Source organism: Oncorhynchus tshawytscha, linkage group LG04, assembly GCF_018296145.1.
Source record: "Oncorhynchus tshawytscha isolate Ot180627B linkage group LG04, Otsh_v2.0, whole genome shotgun sequence".
NCBI lineage: Eukaryota > Metazoa > Chordata > Actinopteri > Salmoniformes > Salmonidae > Oncorhynchus > Oncorhynchus tshawytscha.
In genome coordinates, this window is record NC_056432.1 from 33,450,466 (window position 1) to 33,476,393 (window position 25,928).

The window sequence follows — 25,928 nt, forward strand, 5'->3', positions numbered from 1 at the left end:
CCAAATGACACCCTGTGCACTAGAAAGGGAAGAGAGTCCCATTTGGGAGGCAACCCTGTGGTGTGTTTATGGAAGGGTAAACAAAACAGTGCTTATAGAGGGTTAGAAACCATCCATGTTACTGGTTTAGACAACTGTTGACTCCATACTCTGCAGTGCTCAATTTACTCCAAGGGGGCAACCATGGTATTATTTTATACAACTGCCCAAAATACACCCCTCATTCTGAAATGTTCACAGTCCCCTGCATTTTATGTTATTGCTTCCTATCATTTGTGCATCAAATCTTTGTGTTGTGTATCTATGTAATGCCTGTCAATTTCACACGATCTCCATGTTTTGTTTTGCATGTAGCTATGGCATGAGATACATTGCAAAGGTCCTAAAGCATTCCCTTCATGAAAAGTTCCCTGACGCTACAGAGGATGAGTTGTTGAAGGTATAAGACCGGAGTATTACATGTGATATTAGATCGTTCCTGATGTTGCTGATATTGTTATGGGTATTGTTATGGTTCCTCTAGTGTTCACTGACACGGTAGTCATCCAGCTCGCACTGATTAATACAGGTCCTTAGATAAAACAGCCCTTTGGGAAGCTATGCAGCTACGTTTAACAGAGGGTGTGTGTGTGTGTGTCGGCTGTCAGATTGTAGGGAACCTGCTGTACTACCGCTACATGAACCCAGCCATAGTGGCTCCAGACGGCTTCGACATCATCGACATGTCAGCCGGAGGTCAGCTCCACTCTGACCAGCGTCGTAACCTGGGCTCCGTGGCCAAGATGCTGCAGCATGCCGCCGCCAACAAGCTGTTCGAGGCAGACAATGCCCACATGATCTCCATGAATAACTACATCTCCCAGACCTACCAGAAGTTCAGGTGAGAGTAAAGAACTACAACTCCCAAGACTATTGGATAAAGTTCACTTTCACTCCGTATAAAACTGCTCAGAGAAATGTTCCATCTAATGAAGCAGAAGGGAATCATTTAAGACAGAGCGGGCTGTAGCGGTAAAGTCAGAACAGGGTTAAGTTGACGTGAGCCAAAGGTGAGCCGGGAGAAAGAGGAAGTGTCTGTGTGAAAGTGCAGAAGTCGGCACGGAAAGTGGGGTAGTGTGTCTTCACTCAAACTCAAGACACACACACACTCAAACACTAGACACACACACACACACACAGAGCGAGAGAAAGGGACACAGTTGTGTTCCCAGAGTTCTCTGCCCCTCCCTCCAAACAGTTGACTCGTCTTTTTTGGAAATCAATTTGAACTACAGTCACTGAAAACCACAACTGTCAATTTTCTTGAAGAAACCCTGATTCAACAGGATATGTTTTGTCTTTAAGCTGTTTAAGCTGATTTCAATATTATTTGTTGTTTTGTTTATTTTGGGGTAGAAATATATGGTTCCTTGTAAACTGATAATATTACTATTACAAATGTGTCCAGTTATCTGGGTCTCCCGAGTGGCACAGTGGTCTAAGGCACTACAGCCGTCACTACAGACACCCTGGTTCGAATCCAGGCTGTATCACAACCAGCCGTGATTGGGAGTCCCATAGGGCGGCGCACAATTGGCCCAGCGTCGTCCGGGTTTGGCCGGTGTAGGCTGTCATTGAAAATAAGAATTTGTTCTTAACTTACTTACCTAGTCAAATCAAATCAAATCAAATTTATTTATATAGCCCTTCGTACATCAGCTGATATCTCAAAGTGCTGTACAGAAACCCAGCCTAAAACCCCAAACAGCAAGCAATGCAGGTGTAGAAGCACGGTGGCTAGGAAAAACTCCCTAGAAAGGCCAAAACCTAGGAAGAAACCTAGAGAGGAACCAGGCTATGTGGGGTGGCCAGTCCTCTTCTGGCTGTGCCGGGTGGAGATTATAACAGAACATGGCCAAGATGTTCAAATGTTCATAAATGACCAGCATGGTCGAATAATAATAAGGCAGAACAGTTGAAACTGGAGCAGCAGCACAGTCAGGTGGAAGTTGAAACTGGAGCAGCAGCATGGCCAGGTGGACTGGGGACAGCAAGGAGTCATCATGTCAGGTAGTCCTGGGGCATGGTCCTAGGGCTCAGGTCAGTTGAAACTGGAACAGCAGCATGGCCAGGTGGACTGGGGACAGCAAGGAGTCATCATGTCAGGTAGTCCTGGAGCTCAGGTCCTAGGGCTCGGGTCCTCCGAGAGAGAGAAAGAAAGAGAGAAGGAGAGAATTAGAGAACGCACACTTAGATTCACACAGGACACCGAATAGGACAGGAGAAGTACTCCAGATATAACAAACTGACCCCAGCCCCCCGACACATAAACTACTGCAGCATAAATACTGGAGGCTGATCAATAAATCAATCAATAAAAATCAATAAAACATTTTTTTTTTAATCTTCCTGGTGTGGAAGTAATCAACCCGAATGCTTTGATCCTGTCTGGCAGGGTGTTTTTCCAGGCTGCGTGTGACGTCCCTGAGCCAGAGGAGAAGTTTAACGTGGATGAGTACTCTGACATGGTGACTCTGAGCAAGCCTGTCATCTACATCTCTATAGATGAGATCATCAACACACACTCGGTAAGCCCAGGCTATGGGTGCATCCCAAATGGCACCCCGTTTCCTATATAGTGCACTAACTTTGACCAGGGCTTTGACCTGAGCTCTATCGGCCCTGGTCAAAGGTAGTGCACTATTTAGGGAATAAGGTTCCGTTTGGGATGTGACCTAGGACTCTACTGCCCCTCTATGGAACCTACTGCCCCCCTTCTCTTATCTCCATCCCCTGGGTAAGGGAGTGGTAATGGTGACAGACCTCTTGTATATAACGCAGGACATCAGAGGTTCTAGACTTCTCAGATGAGAGACGGATGAAGGGCTGAGATTGATTTGACGGACTCTAGAAGAACAGGGCTGACCTCATGAACTGTTATCTCACACAGAGCTTGCATACATCTTGAGCTAGAGAGGCCTAGGGTTGGAGAAAAGCGTGTCTAGTAGATAACACAAAAGTGCTGTGTGTATTGTGTGTGTCCTAGCTAGTGTTAACTGTGTGTGTGTGTGTCCTAGCTAGTGTTAGCCGTGTGTGTCCTCGCTAGTGTTAACCGTGTGTGTGTGCTCGCTAGTGTTAACCGTGTGTGTGTGTGTTCTAGCTAGTGTTAACAGTGTGTGTTCTAGCTAGTGTTAACAGTGTGTGTCCTAGCTAGTGTTAACCGTGTGTGTCCTAGCTAGTGTTAACCGTGTGTGTGTGCTCGCTAGTGTTAACCGTGTGTGTGTGCTCGCTAGTGTTAACCGTGTGTGTGTGTGTTCTAGCTAGTGTTAAGAGTGTGTGTCCTAGCTAGTGTTAACCGTGAGTGTGTGTCCTAGCTAGTGTTAACCGTGAGTGTGTGTCCTAGCTAGTGTTAACCGTGTGTGTGTGTCCTAGCTACTGTGATTAACCGTGTGTGTGTGTGTGTCCTAGCTACTGTGATTAACCGTGTGTGTGTGTGTGTCCTATCGACTGTGATTAACCGTGTGTGTGTGTCCTATCTACTGTGATTAACTGTGTGTGTGTCCTAGCTACTGTGATTAACCGTGTGTGTGTCCTATCTACTGTGATTAACCGTGTGTGTGTCCTATCTACTGTGATTAACCGTGTGTGTGTCCTAGCTACTGTGATTAACCGTGTGTGTGTCCTAGCTACTGTGATTAACCGTGTGTGTGTCCTGTGTCCTAACTACTGTGATTAACTGTGTCCTAACTACTGTGATTAACTGTGTGTGTGTGTCCTAACTACTGTGATTAACCGTGTGTGTGTCCTAGCTACTGTGATTAACCGTGTGTGTGTGTCCTATCTACTGTGATTAACCGTGTGTGTGTCCTATCTACTGTGATTAACCGTGTGTGTGTCCTAGCTACTGTGATTAACCGTGTGTGTGTCCTAGCTACTGTGATTAACCGTGTGTGTGCCCTAGCTACTGTGATTAACCGTGTGTGTGTCCTATCTACTGTGATTAACCGTGTGTGTGTCCTATCTACTGTGATTAACCGTGTGTGTGTCCTATCTACTGTGATTAACCGTGTGTGTGTCCTATCTACTGTGATTAACCGTGTGTGTGTCCTAGCTACTGTGATTAACCGTGTGTGTGTCCTAGCTACTGTGATTAACCGTGTGTGTGTCCTAGCTACTGTGATTAACCGTGTGTGTGTCCGTGTCCTAACTACTGTGATTAACTGTGTCCTAACTACTGTGATTAACTGTGTGTGTGTGTGTCCTAACTACTGTGATTAACCGTGTGTGTGTCCTAGCTACTGTGATTAACCGTGTGTGTGTGTCCTAGCTACTGTGATTAACCGTGTGTGTGTGTCCTAGCTACTGTGATTAACCGTGTGTGTGTGTCCTAGCTACAGTGATTAACCGTGTGTGTGTGTCCTAGCTACTGTGATTAACTGTGTGTGTGTGTGTCCTAGCTACAGTGATTAACCGTGTGTGTGTGTGTCCTAGCTACTGTGATTAACCGTGTGTGTGTGTGTCCTAGCTACTGTGATTAACCGTGTGTGTCCTAGCTACTGTGATTAACCGTGTGTGTGTGTGTGTGTGTGTGTGTGTGTGTGTGTGTGTGTGTGTGTCCTAGCTACTGTGATTTAACCGTGTGTGTGTCCTAGCTGGTGTTGGAGCACCTGGAGGCCATCTCCCCCGACCACAACGACCTGCTGCATGAGCTGCTGGAGGACCTGGGGGACGCGCCTGATGTGGAGGCACTGCTGGGTACCACACACACCACCATGCCTCTTACACGCCACACTTCCTCCCAGACATTAGAAGATCCATTTACAGGACAGAATCCTAATTTGTGATAAGCATGTACACACAGTCTCAAAATGAGTCAGGAAGCTGCCTGCAGGGAGAGCTAAGCATGTTTGTATTTTCTCCAGGTGAAGGAGCCGTGGATCCTAACCATCCCAACAAGGAGAGCACCCTGAGTCAGCTGGCTAAGACGGAGATCTCCCTCACACTCACCAGCAAGTTTGAGCTTCTGGAGGGAGATGACAAGGACACGAAGGGCCTGATGATGAAGTAAGAGTCTGGATGAGTCCCCAATGGCACCCTATTCCCTATATAGTAGATCTCTTATTGACTCTCCATTATGGTGACCTACTAGAATCTCCATCCACACACAGACTGCCAGGGTTGGGGAGTAACGGATTACATGTAATCCATTGTTACCAGCTCCAATATTGTAATCAGATTACAGATACTTGAAATACTAGATGATTCATTTGAGGATTACTTAGAAATTCAGAAAGGATGTTTGCGCATAAAAATATATCACACTGTTTTCTCAATGACATTCAAATCAGCATTGAAAAAAGGTGCAAGTTTGTTCTACCTGAGCGAGTCTGACCACAAGTCAGAGACCACTATGATGACACGCCAAATGTGTTTGATGGATTGTGGGAAAAGAGCAGGAATAGGCTTTTGTAGGCTACAGTCCAAGCTATGTCTTCCAATGGTACGACTGCTGTCCGCATCCAAAGATGATCCAACTTGAATAAATGCTTGGAGTTAAGTATGACAGCAGTGGTGTAGTCTGCGGCGATATGAATATAACTTATTATTGCTATCTACATAGTGCATGTATGTGAATCACACTGCTGCTCTCATTTAGCTATTTGTGCCTTACGGATTGTGGTTGTTGTGGATGACTGTTCACAAATCTAAATGTGTATTTGAACCCAATAATGGTTGAATTCAAGAAGTTTAAGCTGCCTATCAACCATTGTTTTTGAAACCAGTGGACAGCCAGTGAAAAATGCGTTTTTGCAACAGCTGCATAGTGCGGATCCCAGCCTGTAGAATAAAAGTGGGGCTTTTATTGCTCAATCTAATTCAAACTCATTAAAAAAAAAAATCCATAGGCCTAATGGACACATGCTCTCAACTCACACACTTTTGATAGACTTAAAGGGGCAATCTGTAGTTGCAAGATTCATTTTTGGACTTATAAGTTAGATATATTCATGTAAAGATTTAATTTAATCATATTATTATATGTAGTAGAAAGCGATGGGTTAGAAGAAGCCTACATAACCAACCCATAAAGTTAAATGTAACATCCATATATGGCCAGCTATGTAAACTTTAACATTGATTGACATTGATGTCATTCAATTGGTAACATACCATTTTGTCTTCTTCTAATGCCTCTTAAGGGGAAAGTCATCTAAAAGTAACTGAATGTAATGAGATTACGTTACTGAGTTTGGGTAATCCAAAAGTTACGTTACTGATTACAATTTTGGACAGGTAACTAGTAACTAATGGATTACATTTCGAAAGTAACCTACCCAACCCTGGAGACTGCACAGTGAGCTGTTTTGTACTGACCAAGCTAACTTGGAAGAAGCCAGAAGAAACACTGTTTCAATGCTGTGTTATGACGTTCCAGTAGGTACATACATAAATAACCACAGTGGGTATTGCTCAGTGACCGCTCTACGTGCTCTTTCCTGCTCCACTACCACTTCCTGTCCTGACATTTTTAGCCCATTTCTTGCTCTTCCTTGAGAAGGCTGTGTTTAAAAGACGGCCTCTGTTCTGCTGATGTGAATGTTTACATCATGTTTCCTGTGACATGAGCACCAATAATCACGACTAATCATGTGGTCAGGAAAACCTCCTGGTGCTATGATACTATAAATGGTATCTCTAGACAACTCTGTTCATCTGACCTACAATAGTTGAGATGTTCAGGATGTCAACCCTCCAGCTCTGCTTTCTCAGGCTCTGTGTCCCAAATGGCACCCCTACTCTTTATAGTGCTCTACTTTTGACCAGGGCCCTATAAAGGGAATAGGCTGCCGTTTGGGAGGCATACAGAGTGTCACTGTGGTCCTGGTAAGTGTCGGTCCACCATGCACTGGGTCAGAAAAAAGGAAATGTGTTTGAGTGGCGTCATACCCTACTGCAGGGTCATGGAAACTCCAACGGGACAGTGACATGTCCATTGTGTGTGTGTTAACATAGCAAGATGTTTGCTCTCCCCCTGAGCCCAGTGCAAAGCAGAGGCCAGAGCTCAACACACTACCAAATCAACAAGACTTAAATGTTTGAGGAGAGCTACGCTGTTTAGTTGAAATGACATAATCCTTTTTAATCCGTCTCCATCTACCTCTCTCTCGGTCTCTCTCTCTCTCAGGACTAAGAAGCTGATAGTAGATGTGATCAGGATCCAGCCAGGAGACACTCTCCCAGAGACCCTTGAGACCCCGGCCTCTGCCCTCCAGGTGATGTCATAATGATGAACCCTACACAGCCCAGCCAACCACACACCTCAAATAGCCTACTTCTCTATCAGTTGTTTTATTTTTATGCTTTTCCCTTTGTGTCATGCCGGAGGGGGAAAGAGTGGACTGACTAGACATGCTAACCTTCCTTTCTGTTTTTGTGTGTCTGCCTCTTCCTACCTGTGCTGTCCCATAGGAGTGTGAGCATTCTAAGGTGGTGGCGCTGCGTGCGGTGCAGGACGCCCAGACCCCAGAGGGGCTGAAGAGCAGCCAGGCGGTGCTGGAGGACAGACAGCTGCCTCTGGAGCAGAAGAAGAGGAAGATCCTCCGCAACCTCCGAACCCTGGAGCAGGCTGGCCTGGTCACCGCTAGCAACAAGTACCAGGACCTCATCAACGACATTGCCAAGGTACACATGCGCACAAACACACACACAGAGACACAAGCACACTGATGGCCTTCAGCGTTTGTGTTGTAGATGACCAATCATGTCCCTTCTGCGTGTGATTGACAGGACATTCGTTACCAGAGACGCTACAGACAGAGGAGGAGGGCGGAGCTGGTGAAGCTCCAGCAGGCACTGAGCGCGCTCAACTCCAAGACAGCCTTCTATCAGGACCAGACCAACTACTACGACACTTACATCAAGACCTGCCTCGACAACCTCAACAGGAAGTGAGTGTTCCCTACAAAACCCATCCCTCGCCACTAACCATAAGTCGAAGTTCACCCGACCTTCACAAACACTGTACAGGGCCTTGCAAGTCAACAAAGATCTAGAGATGGAGAGGATGGATTGGTTTGGAATTGGGCCATATGGGCTAGTGTTGAAATACATTGTCATTGCTCTTGGTCCCATTCAAAACTTGATGTGTTAAGTATGTGTTTGTGTGACTTCCATGCGTGTGTCTTATCTGGCGCGTGTCTGTGTCCACAGGAACACGCGGCGGTCCATCAAGCTAGAAAGGAAGGTGGAGGAGAAGGGCAGTAAGAAGTGGAAGCATCAGTCTCTGAAGTATACGGCTGCCCGACTGCACGAGAAGGGAGTGATCCTGGAGATAGAGGGGCTGCAGACCAACCAGTGAGTGGAGCAGCACTGAGGACAGCTGGTCCTAGCTAGCTTAGCATTGTGCAGTGACATCAGCTTCCCGAAACCGGAGTAGTATTCATTTGTACACACAATTTCAAACCACAGCAAAATGTTATGCAACGGACAAACTTTTTACAACGAATAGCCAGGGTTTTGTGATTCAGAGGTAGTGTGTGGTTGACTTGGAGTATAGGTGGGTGTGTTGTTTATCAAAACTGATGCGTGCACGTCTTCGGGGCGAAACGGAGATTGGCTTAGAATCATATGATTGACAACATGTAAACTATATTTCGTCTGCAAATGTTTATTGAAAACATACATTTGTCTCTCAAATACATTGTTACAGTTGTTAGCTAGCTAGTTAGCAAATTGTTGCCATATTATCATAGACATGACATCAGTCAAAACACCTCAATACAAGGCATGGTATCAAGAACAAGCGACCTATGATTCCCCACATGGCAGCTTCTTGTCATTGTTGCTAGCGATCTGACTGTTCAGAATCATAACAGCAGATGGCCTTCTACCCCTGCGATGCATTTGCAGCATTTTCGTGACGTTGTCAGACAACCCGCCTATGGACACCAAATGTGAACATGGTATTGAATCCTGAAGTGAGTTGGTACCATACTGGGTCTCGGGTATTGTGGTAGTCAAGGGAACATTCTCCAACACTTTCATAAATGCATGAGTCTTTCATAGCTTTCACCAATCAGATCAGTGATAACATGAAATAAAGGGAGAAAGGAAGGATGCGTTGGTAAAGTATCTGGACGGGGACAAGGGCATGACTTTGATGTGAGGAGTGAGCTGTATTAGCTCTGTGTGAGATGGGGTGGGAGGAACTACCTCATTAAGGGACATTGTCCATACAGAAGCCCACCGTGTTCTGTCTCGCTCTTTCTCTCTTGTTTCTCTCTGTCTCTTTTTTTTTTGCTCTATCCCCCACTTTCGCTCCTTCACTTTCTCTCACTCTCCCTCTCGCTCTCCGAGCACTCGCTCCTGTCCTTCATGTTTTGGTCAGGCTATTCTAGCTAGAGTGGCGCTGAGGAGAGCCAAAGTCGGCTCCTCACTGCTCTGTGGGAGTTCCAGGCCATGTCAAAGTGGAAACTGAGAGCTAGTATCTAGAAGGCATCGCTATGTCCTCTTTAAAGACAGTTAAACACACTACACTATGGCCCAATATCGTCAATGCATTTCAGAAACCTTTTGAGAAAATTGGATATCTAAGCTTATATTTCTGATAATTTCTCACAATTGACATGAAATGTTATGCCAAAACAAGTCTGTCTGACATTGCGACCTTAACCAACTCTAGTCCTGCTATTGTCTTATCTGTGTCTGTATCCTGTCTTTTCATTTGATTAATTCAATTGCATATTTGTCTTTTCTCTCAGGTTCAAAAATGTAATGTTTGACATCTCTCCCAGTGAGGAAGTTGGGGACTTTGAGGTGAAGGCCAAGTTCATGGGAGTTGAGATGGAAAAGGTCCAACTCCATTTCCAGGTGATGCTTTTCTCCCAAATGACGACGACTCATGGTTGTCAAGGCTCCTCTCTGTCATGCTGACAGACTGATAGTTCCGTGTCCCTGTCTGTTGACTAGAACATGTTTCTGTCTGTTGACTCTGTTCTGTGTAGGACCTCCTCCAGCCGTAGTTCCATAGTTGTTTAAAATATATATTTTATTTTATGATCGTAGAACCATAGTTGACTGTTGTCTCTGTCCCTGTCTGTCACTGTCCCTATCTAGGATCTGCTCCAGCTGCAGTACGAGGGAGTGGCGGTGATGAAGATGTTTGACAAAGCCAAAGTCAACGTCAACCTGCTCATCTTCCTCCTCAACAAGAAGTTCTATGGAAAATGAGGGATTATTGAACCAAAGATGGAGGGGAAAAGATTGAGTGGGCATAGGTGTGAAAGGATTGTGTGCCTTTTGACAAAGCAAGAATTGAGATGGGATGTTTGAATGGTGGTTAACGTGTTATGTTCGTCTGACTGGCCACCCTCAGGCTGGTGAGCCACACACACACACACATTTTATTAATCACTTTATACCAAAATGAAGCTCACATTGAAATGGGTTTGTTGCTTTTATTGTCATGTTATATCTGTTGCTTAATTATTGTATTTTTTTTCATGTTCAGTTTTCCACTGGGTAATTAATTGTACATGGAATATATTTTTCAAAAGTATATTATAATGCCATTTACATTTTATATGTAGAAGTTATATACAGTGTATTCGGAAAGTATTCAGACCCTTTGACTTTTTCCACATTTTGTTACTTTACAGCTTTATTGTAAAATTGATTAAATACCACATAATGACAAAGCAAAAACAGGTTTTTAGACATTTTTGCCAATTTATTAAAAAGAAAAAACTGAAATAATACATTTACTAAAGTATTTGAACCCTTTACTCAGTACTTTGTTGAAGCACCATTGGCAGCGATTACAGCCTCAAGTCTTCTTGGGTATAACTCTACAAGCTTGGCGCACATGTATTTGGGGAGTTTCTACCATTCTTCTCTGCAAATCCTCTCAAGCTCTCAGGTTGGATGGGGAGCGTCACTGCACAGCTATTTTCAGGTCTCTCCAAAGATTTTCGATTGGGTTCAAGTCCGGGCTCTGGCTGGGCCCTTCAAGAACTTTAAGAGTCTTGTCCCGAAGCCACTCCTGCGATGTCTTGGCTGTGTGCTTGACCCTTCACCCCAGTCGGAGGTCCTGAGCACGCTGGAGCAGGCTTTCATCAATGATCTCTCTGTACTTTGCTCTGTTAATCTTTCCCTCTATCCTGAATAGTCTCTCTGTCCCTGCTGCTGAAAACCACCCCCACCGCATGATGCTGCCACCACCATGCTTGACCATAGGGATGGTTGCCAGGTTTCCTCGAGACGTGACACTTGGCATTCAGGCATAGAGTTCAATCTTGATGTCATCAGACCAGAGAATCTTGTTTCTCATGGTCAGAGAGTCTAAGTGCCTTTTCATAACTCTAAGCGGGCTGTCGTACATTTTACTGAGGAGTGGCTTCCGTCTGGCCACTCTACCATAAAGCCCTGATTGGTGGAGTGCTGCAGAGATGGTTGTCTTTCTGGAATGTTCTCCCATCTCCACAGATGCACTCTAGAGCTCTGTCAGAGTGACCATCGAGTTCTTGGTCACCTCCCTGACAAAGGCCTTTCTCCACCTATTACTCAGTTTGGCTGGGTGGCCAGCTCTAGGAAGAGTATTGGTGGTTGCAAAACCTCTTCCATTTAAGAATGATGGAGGCCACTGTTCTTCGGGACCTTCAATGCTGCAGACCGTTTTTGGTACCCTTCCCCAGATCTGTGCCTCGACCAAATCCCCTCGGTGCTCTACGGACAATTTCGTCGACCTCATTGCTTGGTTTTTGCTCTGACATGCACTGTCAACTGTGGGACCTTTATATAGACAGGTGTGTGCCTTTCCAAAGCATGTCCAATCAATTGAATTTACCACAGGTGGACTCCAAGTTGTAGAAACATCTCAAGAATGATCAATTGAAACAGGATGCACCTGAGCTCAATTTCGAGTCTCATAGCAAAGGGTCTGGATACTTATGTAAATAAGGTATTTCTGTTTTCTTCAAACCTGTTTTCGCTTTGTCATTATTGGGTATTGTGTGTAGATTGAGGAGGAAAACAATACATTTTATCCATTTTAGAATAAGGCTGTAACGTAACAAAATGTGGAAAAAGTCCAGGGGTCTGAATACTTTCCAAATGCACTGTAAGTAAACACATTGTTATTGTCAACAAAAAAACAAATGTTTGGAATTAGATGTGTACAATGCACTGTTGCCTAATGGTCAGAATGGGAGATTAGACCGCAACATTCCTATCCAGCTATAGCCAGCATGGAATGAAGTACAGTAGTTAACCAGTGCCTTTTTAATCTACATACAGTAAATTGGGAAGCTGTGTATCTTTTAAAGACTATTAATGAAGTTAGTCTTCCTAGTTTCACTGCTTTTTAAAAAGATTATACTGTCAAGTATAAATTAAAATAATTTAAAATGTTTTAATGAGGTTAAATCAAAATAACTGATTTTTCTTGTTAGTTGTTATAACAATCACAGTGCTATAAGAAAATGATTTTAAAAGAATTGTGTGGTCATCAAATAAATAATAAAGCCTGATTTGTTTTTTAACTGTCATTAGTGTCACCCCAGCTGTGCAACACAGCATGTTCGAGACACCTGGTCCAAGATAGTAGTTTACGTCACTGAATAGAAATGATCTAATAAATCCTATATATTAATCACTTGATAGTAGACGAGGCTTTTTACGACCCCTCTATTGATGGAGTCAGCCTTTTCAAATCCAACATGTATTTTAATTGGCTCTAAGCGCTGACAGATGGCTGCTGTTTCCCTCACGCTTGCCTGTATAGTTAATTTAGGGGAACAGTGATTTACAGCCATGGTTTATTGGTTATTCGCGACTTTTTTGCTCTCCAAACTTCAGCCTATGTGCCACACAATGGTAAGTAATATGTCTTTAGTTGTTTTGCGTCTGTGTTTATTTTAGCAGTTTAACATTGAAATTGTGATACAAAAAAGCTGATTTCATTTGTCGCATCCATGTACAGAATTTTGAGAAAATGTGTTTGTATATTGTCAACATATGAACTAACCCTCGGACTCCAACTGCTACTTGCAGAGCAATATCCACGGGTTTTCCCGCAGAGGGCGCATAGACAGCGGCTGCAATGAGTTATGACCAGTTGTGTAAAGTACTTGAAGTGTATTTAAGTACCACTTAAGTCGTTTTTGGTCATCTGTACTGTACTATTTATATTTTTGGCAACTTTTAATTCACTACATTCCTAAAGAAAACGTTGGAATGTGCCCCTGGCTATCCATACATTAAAATAATAAAATTGTGCTGTCAGTTTGCTTAATATTAGACATTTGAAATTCTTTATACTTTTACTTTTTATATTTACAGTATATTTTTGCAATTACACTTACTTTTAATACATAAGTCTAATATATTGTTTTATATATTAAGTATTTTACTGGGTGACTTTTGAGTCATTTTCTATTAAGGTATCTTTACTTTTACTCAAGTATTGGGTCATTTTTCCACAACTGATTATGACAAATGTTTTTGTGCGCAGTATATTAATATACCTTGAACCTGGTAGGACAGCACACGGAGCAAACTTAGGGAGAGTAGGGTAAGTTGAGTAATTTTTTTTACCTTCAGCATCACAATGTCAAGAAATGCATAGTATTCTTTCTAACAAAGATATCTACATATATCTCAGGATGTTGTGTGTCCCAAGAAATAATCAGAATTCATGTAAAAAATACACTACATGGCCAAGAGTGTTAGTGGATTTGGCTATTTCAGCCACACCGATTGCTGACAGAAGTTTAAAATCAAGCACACAGCCATGCAATCGCCATAGACGAACACTAGCAGTAGAATGGCCTTACTGAAGAGGTCAGTGACTTTCAACGTGGCACCGTCATACGATGGCACTTTTCCAACAAGTCAGTCAATAAAATGTCTGCCCTGCCAGAGCTGCCCCGGTCAATGCGAAGTGGCGGGCCACACAAGCGCACCGAATGGACAGCCGAGTGCTGAAGCGCATAAAAATTGTCTGTCCACGGTTGAAACACTCATGACAGAGTTCCTATTTGCCTCGAAGCAATGTCAAACACAATAACTTTTTCTTGAAGTGGGTGTCCATGGCTGAGCAGCCGCGCACAAGCCTAAGATCACCATGCGCAATGCCAAGCGTTGGCTAGAGTGGCGTAAAGCTTGCTGCTAGTGGAAATGCGTTCTCTGGAGTGATGAATCACGCTTCACCAGACGGATCTGGGTTTGGCAGATGCCGACTGCGTGCCAGGCTTAATTGCCCAACATCAGTGCACGGCCTCAGTAATGCACTTGTGGCTGAATGGAAGTAAGTACCCGCAACAATGTTCAAACATCTAGTGGAAAGCCTTGCCAGAAGAGTGGAGGCTGTTATAGCAGCTAAGGGGGGACCAACTCCATATTAATGCCCATGATTTTGGAATGAGATGTTTTGAGCAGGTGTCCGTTTGCTTTTGGCCATGAAAAAAAATGGTCTCTTGGACCAGCACCATCACCCATTGTCACAGGACACCATTATCTACTTTGTACATCGGGACGGGGTAAGCTGCGCTGCCTCGGGATAAGTGGGTAATGGTGTCCTGTGGCAGTAGGTGATGGTGCTGGTTGGTTAAGTGAATAGAATTGGGGTGTGGTGTATTGTATGCCTACATTCAAATATAGATTTTGTTCAATATCACTTACCCTTCCATTTCTTGACCAGTTGTCGTTTCGATGTGCCAATTCGTAGGTAAGTTCTCTGCATTTGAAGGTGATTTGACGTCTTCCTTCTCTCACTTCCTTGGCTGCTCTTTGAAGAATCTCAGGGGGGGAGGGGGGGGGGGGCTAGACCCCTGCTTGTTTTACGTTTGTATACACGGGACGGGACATGTCTTCTCAGTAACATTAAAAAATGAACAAAATTGAGTTCATATGCATACAGTGCAAAAATACTATGCATGTCAGGCATAAAACAGACTAAATGTGATCATCCTTTGTATGGTGGCCATTGGCTCAACTTACCCCATGGCAAACATTTTGACTGTTACCCAACACAACTGCAAGGAAGCACTTTTGCTAGGTTTAAGACCTCATGTTGTAGCTTATAGAGAGTCCAACTGATGTATAAACAATCTTAAATGATCTACTTTGGTTTAGATACAAGCATTATGAAACCTCTAACACATTCATTTGACTTTGTAAAAATCTGTTTTGGGGACCTAACTTGCTTATCACTTTTTCCGTGTTTTTTTTTTCCTTCACAAACTCAATGAAATTATGACCTCTTCTTAAATGCTAGTCTACTGGTAAGTACAATTCTACAAATGCTTTGTTGCTGCAGATGCTTTGTTGCTGCAACTGTATATTGAGTAATGTTGTTAGTGTGCACTCTACATGGACTGAGTGTACAAAACATTAAGAACACATTCCTAATATTGAGTTGCAATCCCTTTGCCCTCAGAACAGACTCAATTAGTCGGGCATGGACTCTACAAGGTGTCAAAAGTGTTCCACAGGGATGCTGGCCCATGTTGACTCCAATGCTTCCCACAGCTGTGTCAAGTTGGCTGGTAGTGGATCTCTAATCCGAATAGCTTGTTCCATCTCATCCCACAGATGCTCAATTGGATTGAGATCAGCTGAATTCACAGTCATGTTTGTGGAACCATTCTTAGACAATCCTAGCCTTGTGGCATTATTCTGCAGTGGGAAAAAAACTATTCACAGATGGATACACTGCTGCCATGAAGGGGTGCACCTGATTTGGCAATGTGTTCAGATATCCTGTGGCATTCAAACGTTGCTCCACTTTTATCAAGGGGACCAATGTGTTCAGATATCCTGTGGCATTCAAACGTTGCTCCACTTTTATCAAGGGGACCAATGTGTTCAGATATCCTGTGGCATTCAAACGTTGCTCCACTTTTATCAAGGGGACCAATGTGTTCAGATATCCTGTGGCATTCAAACGTTGCTCCACTTTTATCAAGGGGACCAATGTGTTCAGATATCCTGTGGCATTCAAACGTTGCTCCACTTTTATCAAGGGGACCAATGTGTTCAGATATCCTGTGGCATTCAAACGTTGCTCCACTTTTATCAAGGGGACCAATGTGTTCAGATATCCTGTGGCATTCAAACGTTGCTCCACTTTTATCAAGGGGACCAATGTGTTCAGATATCCTGTGGCATTCAAACGTTGCTCCACTTTTATCAAGTGGACCAATGTGTTCCATGAAAATACACCACCACCACCAGCCTGCAATGTTGACATGGTATGATGGATGCATGTACGAAGTGCTTTTCACCATACCCTAGTCCTCCCATCAGCGTGAAACAGCAGGAACCGGGATTCATCAGACCTGGCAATCCAGTGTTTTTGATCCTTAGCCCACTGCAAAAAAATGTTTTATTTTGCTGAAAGAAGGTCGTCGGCTGCCATACCCCATTCGTATCAAGGTACGATGAGTTGTGCATTATTTTATGAATCACAATTTGTGTCAGCCTCCTTTGTCCTCTCATCAATTACCTGTTTTTGACCACTGGCCTGCCATTGGTTGGATGTCCTTTGGGTGGTGGACCATTCTTGATACACACAGGAAACTGTTGAGCTTGAAAAATCCAGCAGCGTTGCAGTTCTTAACACACTCAAACCGGTGCGTCTGTCACCTACTACCATACCACGTTCAAAGATACTTCAATGTTTTGTCTTGCCCACTCACCCTCTGAATTTAGGCTGAAAAATCCCCTTCATCAACACTGATTGAAGTGGATTTAACAGGTGACCTCTAAGGGTTCATAGCTTTCACCTGGTCAGTCTATCTTATGGAAAGGGCATGTTTTGTACACTCGGTGTATATGACAATGTCTATTACTATGTACTCCACATTTGAAGAAATGGTCCATATTGTCATGCTGTGTTTCAAAACCACAGTATTAACATGCACAGTAAATCTCTACACATTTCAAGTTCGGTATAGAAGTAGTTGGCGGTTGTCTGATTTTTTTTAAAGGATAATACCAGTCAAACTTTTAGTGTTTGTTTCATTAGTCCACTGTTGATACAGTCCTAAAATGTTTTGCATGTCAGCAATTTTTAAAATCCAATTAGGCAAGTCGGTTAAGAACAAATTCTTATTTACAAAGATGGCCAAACCCGGATGACACTGTGCGCTGCCCTATGGGACTCACGGCCAGATGTGATTCAGCCTGGAAGTGAACCAGGGACTGTAGTGATGCCTCTTGCACTGAGATACAGTGCCTTAGAACACTGCGCCACTCGGAAGCACTCAAACAATCAAGTTCAGGATATAGAACTTTCAAAATACAGAAAGAGCCACAGTATGATGCGTATTTTGAAAACTTGATTGCTGACATGCAAAACATTTTGGGACCGTATCAACATGGACTAATGAAACACATTTTTGAGTGTAATTTTCCTTTAACTCACTTCTCAATATAGCCCAAGTAACCTAGATATGTACAGGAGGTTTTCCATTGTACACCCAGTGTTACATTATATTCAGATCTTATAACTTCAAAGGAAAAAAGTTACAAGGTTGAATGTGTTTATTTAAATGTCTTTGTTTGAACAGTCATTTTGTTATTTAAGATACCTTGAACTGTTATCAAATAAACAGTAAAAAGACACAGTTCATGGTAAAAACTTTAGCATTTTTTAACAATACAGCACCTAGAACGTGTCATGAGTATGTAAGACATGGTTTAAAGTGCATGGAAGTACAAGTGGTATTTGGTTAGTGGTTATGGGTTCAAAGTTCCACTAAAGGGAGGTTTTGTTGGGCAACACGGTGAGGATCTGGTTCTCTTATTCACTTTGTAGCCTTCTCCTCCTCTGTAGCCTTCTCCTCCTCTGTAGCCTTCTCCTCCTCTGTAGCCTTCTCCTCCTCTGTAGCCTTCTCCTCCTCTGTAGCCTTCTCCTCCTCTGTAGCCTTCTCCTCCTCTGTAGCCTTCTCCTCCTCTGTAGCCTTCTCCTCCTCCGTAGCCTTCTCCTCCTCCGTAGCCTTCTCCTCCTCCGTAGCCTTCTCCTCCTCCGTAGCCTTCTCCTCCTCCGTAGCCTTCTCCTCCTCCGTAGCCTTCTCCTCCATAATCTCCTCCTCCACCACCACCTTCTCCTCCACCACCTTCTTCTCCTCCTTGTCATCAGGGCACAGCTCTGAAATACAGAGAAAGTGTGAGGATATTCAGTGGCGACCCGTCATTCAGGGCAGGTGGCGCCCCACCTGTTTAGCAAAAAATGGTCTAATTGTTTTGCATGTTATTTGGGCATGAATACGTGTCACACATCAGTTTGCAAACAATGTAAAAAATATATATAATTCAGTTAATAAAGCCGCATACAAACTTGTTAAGTAAGGCAGCTCCAAAATGCAGGTGTTTCAGCCTAGCTCAATGCTTTCGGTGGTGGGGCATCCAGCGGAATATACGGAGTGCAAGGTTTGGTAATGTAATCTATTTGCGCCGTGATTGGCTCAGTGTTCTGTCACTCATGGGGACGCTACGTCGCCGTAACATCTACAGGGAGAGCTCTAAAATTCAAGCCCCTTGAGTGGTGCCATAAAGTTACATTAGAAGTGACCTTCCAAGAAGGCTCCAGATCATTGGCCACAGATCAAATCACGTTATATCTGCCGTAGCTTTATTGGACTGAAGTCTAGATTTAAGGATCTCTTTTCCAAGCTTAAAAGGATAAACACTCAACACCATAGGTCAGAGAAGGTTGAATACATTGGCCATGCTATCAATCCTGACAATGGAATGGCCATTGCTTTCTCTGTCTGCACAATATACATTTAAAGTTTCACATTTTGTAGATTTTTTTTACCATCTATAAAAGATAATGAAAAGATGAGGAGCAAAGAGAACCCCTGACCTGTTTTTCCATCGTAGGTCTGGTGTTTCTCTGGGAAGTTCAGACACTCTGCCTGTTTCTTATAGGTGTCCAGGTATGTGTGATCCATTTTCCCTGTCCTTGCTGAGAGAGGGAGTGCGAGAGAGAGGCTGGTGAGCTGACCTACAGTACTGCTGGTGTAATCTTTAAGGGCTGGTAACAGACAACAAAAGGCTCAACTCCCATTAAGTCTTTCAAAGCATTGAATATATCTCGCTGGTTCTGAAATAATGACTGATCCCTTTGACATAAAGATAGCGTTTTAACACCTTATCGATGTAGGGTCAACTCCAGGCTTTCACAATGCTTTGTCTGGAGTATAGCATGCCTAAACTGCTACTATTTATCAATGTCAATAAGTGGGGTTAGCTTGATCCCAGATCTGTATGTGCTTAAGCCAACTCCTCTGACCATCGTTGTCATGCCATACATTTGTCATGACACTGAACCAGCAGTTAGGAATTGGTTAAAGCACATCCAGATGGGTCCGACAATATTGGGGATGGACTTCCTCAAATCAATTGAGAATTGATCGGACTTACTGAACAGGAGCAGGTATCTGCCAGTGACATCTCCATTACGAGATGTGTCTGACCAAAGCAGGCAGTCAGGGCAGGTCTCCAGGTACTGGCCTTTGTGTTCAGACAAATGAACTGTGGATCCACAAAATAAAATAAATGCCTTTTCCATAATGATTAGGACATTTGGTAACGCTTTTTTTCTGTCCTGCTTCAGCTGTTACAGTACACAAATTCAACACACTTGGTAAGTACCTTATACCAAATGGCAGGTTACTTTTTGGTGCTTGTTTCAGTGAATACCAAAGAAAATAAAATGTAATTATTATTACTATTGCTACATGATTACCATGTAATTTCCAAGTAAAAAATACCAGACTATAAAATACAATAACAGTACATTTGATTTATTATTTATCTTTACAGGCATACGATGACATACAGTGAAGACATAACATGGCAATATACACATTAATAGTTAAGTGGATAAAGGCCCTCTCTTATTGAGCAGCTAAATGTTTTCATCCCTCAGATGTAGAGCACTAGCCAGGTTGCCAGATTGTTTCTGCTTCAGCCAACTTGCTCCTTTGCCGATGTCCTATTTGGCATAACAACGCCAGGGGAGGGTGTTGGCTAAAGCACAGACAGATATGGCAACCAGGCTAGTAGAGCACAGGTCACTTACTGTGTACTGTGGAAGTGGTGCCGGAGATGGTAGCATGTGTTGTACCCACGATGCATTTGCCATCACTGATGGACATTTTGAAAAACGTGTTAGCATGTTGTATGATTCATTGCTTAGGTGCCAATTTGAAACATTGTCTTTGCTTTCAGAGAAAGGTCAAATGAAATGTCTACCATTGCACATACTTTCCTGATATTTATTAAAGCCCTTTCCAAACTACTATGACATTCACTAAAGTCTGCATTCATATCCACAATATAGCCAGACTTACATGCGGTCTCCCCATCTTAGGGTGACTACTTTATGGTCCGATGTAGCCGACAGGTCTATCCAGGAGCTTTTCAGAGTCCCCAAAGCATTTTGGAAGAATAAATGATCCGCAGACCCCATCACATACACCCATTTGCCATAGAGCTGCCAGTTACAGACAAGGAAAAACACATGAGTTTCATACCATCTAATTGCCTCATCCTATACCAATATGGACCATTTTGAAGTTGGAAGAAACACAAGGGTAGTATAGTAAAAAGAAAATGTGTAGGTGTTATGGATTAACATCCCTTGCCTTATCATGGATGTACAGTTACCTATCCAATAGAAGACAATGTTTTCTTTAATGGAAGCCTTTCTAATGCAAATTCGGTTGAGTGTGGAGTACCACAGGGCAGTCGGCTTGGACCATTTATTGTTTTTGGTGTTTACTAATGACTTTCCTTGAATAAAGCCTATGTGCCTATGTACTCTGACGACTCAACAGTATACACGTCGGCTGCAACAGTAAAATAACTTACGTTTAAGGTAACTAGCAATAAGCTGGTGCTAAACATCTCAAACTAAAAGCATAATTTTTGGGACAAATCACTCACAACCCTAATCCTCATCTGGATCTATTATTGAATGTGGCTATTGAGCAAGTTGACAACTGCTGGGTGTCAACCTAGATGACAAGCTTTGATGGTCAAAACATAATTGTGACTTAACGGTTACTAAAATGGGATGAGGTCTGTCTATGATAAGGCATTGCTCTGCTTTCTCTATCTCAGTCAACCAGACCCTAGTTTTGTCACACCTCCACTACTGTCCAGTTGTGGTCAGGTGCAGCAAAGAAGGAATTAGGCAAATTGCAGTTGGTGCAAAACAGAGCAGCACGTATTGCACTTTGATGTACACGGAGTACGAATGACATGCATGTCAATCTCTCCTGGCTCAAAGTTGAGGAGAGATTGACTGCATCACTATTGGTCTTTGTGCGAGGTGTTGAAGGTACCAAACTGTCTGTTGAAGCAGTTGGCACACAGTTCGGACACTCATAGGTACAACACAAGACATCCAACCAGAGGTCTCTTCACAGTACCCAGGTCCAGAACAGAGGCTGGGAAACACAGTATTAAATAGAGCCATGACTACATGGAACTCTGCCACAGCAGGTAACTCAAGCTAGCAATAAAACCAGACTCAAAGAACAGATAAAAGAACACCTTACAGCACGACGGGAACTGTGAAAAGACAGACATTTATATGCATTTTGTATTGTATTTTGCATTATGTATGTGATACGTGATTGGGATATGACCGTGGTATGTACTTGTCTCACCATCTTAATATGAATGAACTAGCTGTGGGTTGCTCTGGATGGGAGCGTCTGCTGAATGGTTCAATTGTAATGTAAATGTGCTATATATTATTTATTTTATTTGTGTTTCCTGTTTTGGAAACCCCAGGAAGAGTAAATTGCAGATCCTAATAAATACTTCACAGCATCTGTCACTGTCCATAGTAGGTTAGCCGGATAGGGAGTAGAGTGTCATCTGAGACGTATTCATTAGGTCCAAAATATATTTAGTATTATGATCACAACTTACCTCGGTATGGTCCTCCAGTACCAGGGGTTTGACCAGTTCTTTACAGTCCGGTGCAGATGCAGCACTCAGAGAGGCTAGAGCCAGGAGAGCTACAACCAGCTGAACAGCCATAGAGAGAGGTAGAGAGAGATGGAGCAGAGACACTGAGGACGATCGTACAGTACAGATAGAGCAGAACACCTCTACTGCTGGGGCATATGCCTCCCGGAGGCTTAGACAAAAACACTGTTGCATAAGGGGCAATGTGGAGGAGGAAGAGGGGAGGCTTTCAACATGCTTCAATGCTTGAATGGGTAAATGGAGGGCTAAATCAGCATTCATTTCCAGACTTGTCTTATATAACTCTGAATGGATGTCCCCTCCCTGACTGAGGATACACCATCTATTAGCTAGGGACCAGAGCACTCTAAATAGAAGCTTCTGTTTGGGACTATTGTCCTTGAATGAATTCAAACGGACAGCCTGGATACCAGCTAAATGATAACGTCCACATTATGGTGAAAAGGGCCTCAATTGCTTTTGTTTGAAGGAACTTTTGTTACATGTAGCAACAAGCTAAATAATTACTTAAATGATCAATAGCATGTACATTGCGTCTGGTTTGGAATGGGACTACAGTAAAAACAACGTTGCAGGATGAAGAGGGATGCAGCCCTTGGTTTGGTTTCTGTGCACATGAGGGGGTCTTACACTTTCTCTTGAGTTACCTGGCAACCAACTGCCTTGGTCCCAAAAACAAAAGAGCTTCTCTTTTAAATGTTTTGTTGTGCCCTAGCTTTGTCACATTTTTATGCCAAATGAGACAAATGTGCTGACCACTAGGAACCAATAAACTAATTCAGGGTGAGGGCTACATGGAAACTTTGAATAAAATACTGAAACAGGTAGCAAGTAAACAGATATCTATTTCCTCCAGTTTCAATGTATTTTCCATTTCAATAAGACAAATCGACCTTGATATGTCTGTCTATTAAGTTGAACAGTTAAGCAGGAAGTACATGATTTTTACATGATGTGTCACCGGGGACTGGCAGAAATGCTGCCCCTTGCCCATAGCTTGACTTTTGGTGAGCGGAGCGTGTTCCTTCTGATCGGTAGGCTACATGGACCTCTGAAGGGTCATATTTTGGTGGTGTCTCTCATTCACCATAAACAGTTGTAATGAAACACATAGAAGTTACTGTTTAAGACTTGAATTAATGGTAGAACTTTTTAAAAGCAAAATTACATACAGTAACAATGTTTGTTTAGTAGTAATAATAAGTATCAAGCAACTAAATGCATTGTACAGTAAAATAATTGAATATACTGTAACACAATTCAACACGTTAAGAAGGTTAGAACAGTCCCAGTGATGGGTCATTCTGTTGATCAGGTGGCTTAGACTTAAGCCTGTTGTCTGTCATTTCCTTCACTCATCAGGACACAGATCTGAAACAGAAAGAGAGAAGATATTTACAGGAGTGAATGCTCTCCCAGTACGAAATAACTCATTCCGTTTTAAGAGAGTTATGTTTCATTAGATGGTAAAAGGTGAGAGAAGTACATTAACTGTATCATACCCAGGTCCCCAAAGTGGTATTGTGGGAGGAAGTTGAGACACTGCATGTTTCTTAAAGGTCTCCAGTTATGAGGCTTCTAATCTCCTCCTAGTCCTTGCTGAGAGAAAGAGAGGGTGGGTTTTTTGTGTCTGACTGGAGAGATTGATGGTGGGATTGGTACGGGTGATGATGATACTATAAAAACACGGACAAAGCAAATGACTTTAATCATTTGACTTACTGAATAGAACGCTGTATCTGCTACTGGTCTCTCCCTCAGAGGTCGACACGACAGTAGAGTCTGGTCACAGGAGGCAGTCACGGCAGGTTTCAGGGTGCTTACCATCATGGTCAAATCAAAGTTTGTCACGTGTGCCGAACAGGTGTAGACCTTACAGTGAAATGCTTACTTACCGGCCCTAACCAACAGTGCAATTAAATAAAAAATTGTTATTAAGTGAACAATAGCTAACACTAATTGAGGTAGTATGTATATGTAGGTATGGTTAAAGTGACTATGCAAATATGATAAACAGAGTAGCAGCAGGGTTTGGGAGGGCAGGACAATGCAAATAGTCCGGGTAGCCATTTGATTACTTGTTCAGGAGTCTTATGGCTTGGGGGTAAAAACTGTTGAGAAGTCTTTTGGTCCTAGACTTGGCGCTCCGGTACCGCTTGCCATGCGGTAGTAGAGAGAACATTCTATGACTGGGGTTGGCTGGGGACTTTCTCTGACACTGCCTGGTGTAGAGGTCCTGGATTGCAGGCAGCTTAGCCCCAGTGATGTACTAGGCCGTACGCACTACCCTCTGTAGTGCCTTGCGGTCGGAGGCCGAACAGTTGCTGTACCAGGCAGTGATACAACCAGTGCTCTCGATGTTGCAGCTGTAGAACCTTTTGAGGATCTGAGGACCCATGCCAAATTTTTTAAGTTTCCTGAGGGGGAATAGGCTTTGTCGCGCCCTCTTCACAACTGTCTTGGTGTGTTTGTACCATTCTATTTTGTTGGTGATGTGGACACCAAGGAACTTGAAGCTCTCAACCTGCTCCTCTACAGCCCCTTCAATGAGAATGGGGGCGTGCTCGGTCCTCCTTTTCCTGTAGTTCAATCATCTCCTTAATCTTGATTATGTTGAGGGGTAGGCTGTTATTCTGGCACTACCTGGCCAAGTCTCTGACCTCCTCCCTACAGGCTGTCTCGTCGTTGTCAGTGATCAAGCCTACCACTGTTGTGTCGTCGGAAAACTTGACGAGGGTGTTGGAGTCATGCTTGGCCATGGAGTCATGGGTGAAAAGGGAGTACAGGAGGCGACTGAGCACACACCCCTAAAGGTGCTACGGGCTAAGAGTGCTACGGGTCTGTAGTCATTCATGGGCACATGGACTGGTGGTCTGCTTGAAACATGTTGGTATTACAGACTCAATCAGGGATATGTTGTGAATGTTGACTTGTTTAAAGGTCTTACTCACGTTTACTACGGAGAGTGTGATAACAGTCGTCCAGAACAGCTGATGCTCTCATGCATGCCTTAGTGTTGCTTGCCTCAACGCAATTTAATCGTCTGGTAGGCTCATGTCACTGGGCAGCTCGTGGCTGTGCTTCCCTTTGTAGTCTGTAATAGTTTGAAACCTCTGCCACATAAGACGTGCGTCGGAGCCGGTGTAGTACGATTCAATCTTAGCCCTGTATTGGCGCTTTGCCTGTTTGATGGTTCGTTGGCGGGCATAGCAGGATTTCTTATAAGCTTCCGGGTTAGAGTCCTGCACCTTGAAAATGGCAGCTCTACCCTTTAGCTCAGTGTGAATGTTGTCTGTAATCCATGGCTTCTGGTTGGGGTATGTTCGTACAGTCACTGTGGGGACGACATCCTCGATGCACTTATTGATAAAGCCAGTGACTGATGTCATGTACTCAATGCCATCGGAAGAATCCCGGAACATGTTCCAGTCTGTGCTGACAAAACAGTAGTTTTGCATCTGCTTCATCTGACAACTTTTTTTACAGACCGAGCCACTGGTGCTTCCTGCTTTAATTTTTGCATGTAAGCAGGAATCAGGAGGATAGAATTGTGGTCAGATTTACCAAATGGAGTGCAAGGGAGAGCTTTGCATGTGGAGTACAGGTGATCTAGTATTTTTTTCCCTCTAGTTGCACATCAACATGTTGATAGAAATTAGGTAAAACCGATGTTTCCCTGCATTAAAATCCCCCGGCCACTAGGAGTGACGCCTCTGGGTGAGCGGTTTCCTGATACAGCTGATTGAGCGAGGTCTTAGTGCCAGCATCTGTCTGTGGTGGTAAATTAACAGCCACGACAAGTGTGGATAAAAACTCTCTTGGCAAATAGTGTGGTCTACAGTTTATCATAACTTACTCTACTTCAGGCGAGCTAAATCTAGAGACTTTCTTAGATTTCGTGCACCAGCCGTTGTTTAACCCCCCACTTACCGGAGTGT

At 43.4% G+C, this 25,928-nt stretch overlaps 2 protein-coding genes across 3 annotated transcripts in view; one reads left to right on the forward strand and one right to left on the reverse strand.

Annotated features, from left to right (window-relative positions):
* iqgap2 (IQ motif containing GTPase activating protein 2) overlaps nt 1–10,646 on the forward strand; it is an 88,292-nt gene extending 77,646 nt beyond the window's left edge. For both annotated transcript variants that reach the window (XM_042320666.1, XM_042320667.1), the window contains exons 28-38: nt 355–439; nt 648–880; nt 2,435–2,567; nt 4,632–4,734; nt 4,902–5,043; nt 7,166–7,253; nt 7,450–7,662; nt 7,768–7,928; nt 8,191–8,334; nt 9,741–9,849; nt 10,096–10,646. In XM_042320666.1, coding sequence (XP_042176600.1) covers nt 355–439; nt 648–880; nt 2,435–2,567; nt 4,632–4,734; nt 4,902–5,043; nt 7,166–7,253; nt 7,450–7,662; nt 7,768–7,928; nt 8,191–8,334; nt 9,741–9,849; nt 10,096–10,209 — 1,525 coding nt within the window. In that variant the 3' untranslated portion in view covers nt 10,210–10,646. The remainder of the gene's footprint in view (nt 1–354; nt 440–647; nt 881–2,434; nt 2,568–4,631; nt 4,735–4,901; nt 5,044–7,165; nt 7,254–7,449; nt 7,663–7,767; nt 7,929–8,190; nt 8,335–9,740; nt 9,850–10,095) is intronic.
* Nucleotides 10,647–17,505: 6,859 nt separating this feature from the next.
* Nucleotides 17,506–22,182, reverse strand: LOC121846359. Its single transcript, XM_042320668.1, has 6 exons — nt 21,931–22,182; nt 20,340–20,482; nt 20,069–20,133; nt 19,408–19,518; nt 18,848–18,949; nt 17,506–18,130 (listed from the first exon to the last, which is right to left on the reverse strand). The coding sequence occupies exons 1-6, from the start codon at nt 22,162–22,164 to the stop codon at nt 17,787–17,789; spliced, it is 999 nt and encodes a 332-aa protein (XP_042176602.1). The 5' UTR covers nt 22,165–22,182; the 3' UTR covers nt 17,506–17,786.
* Nucleotides 22,183–25,928: the final 3,746 nt, after the last annotated feature.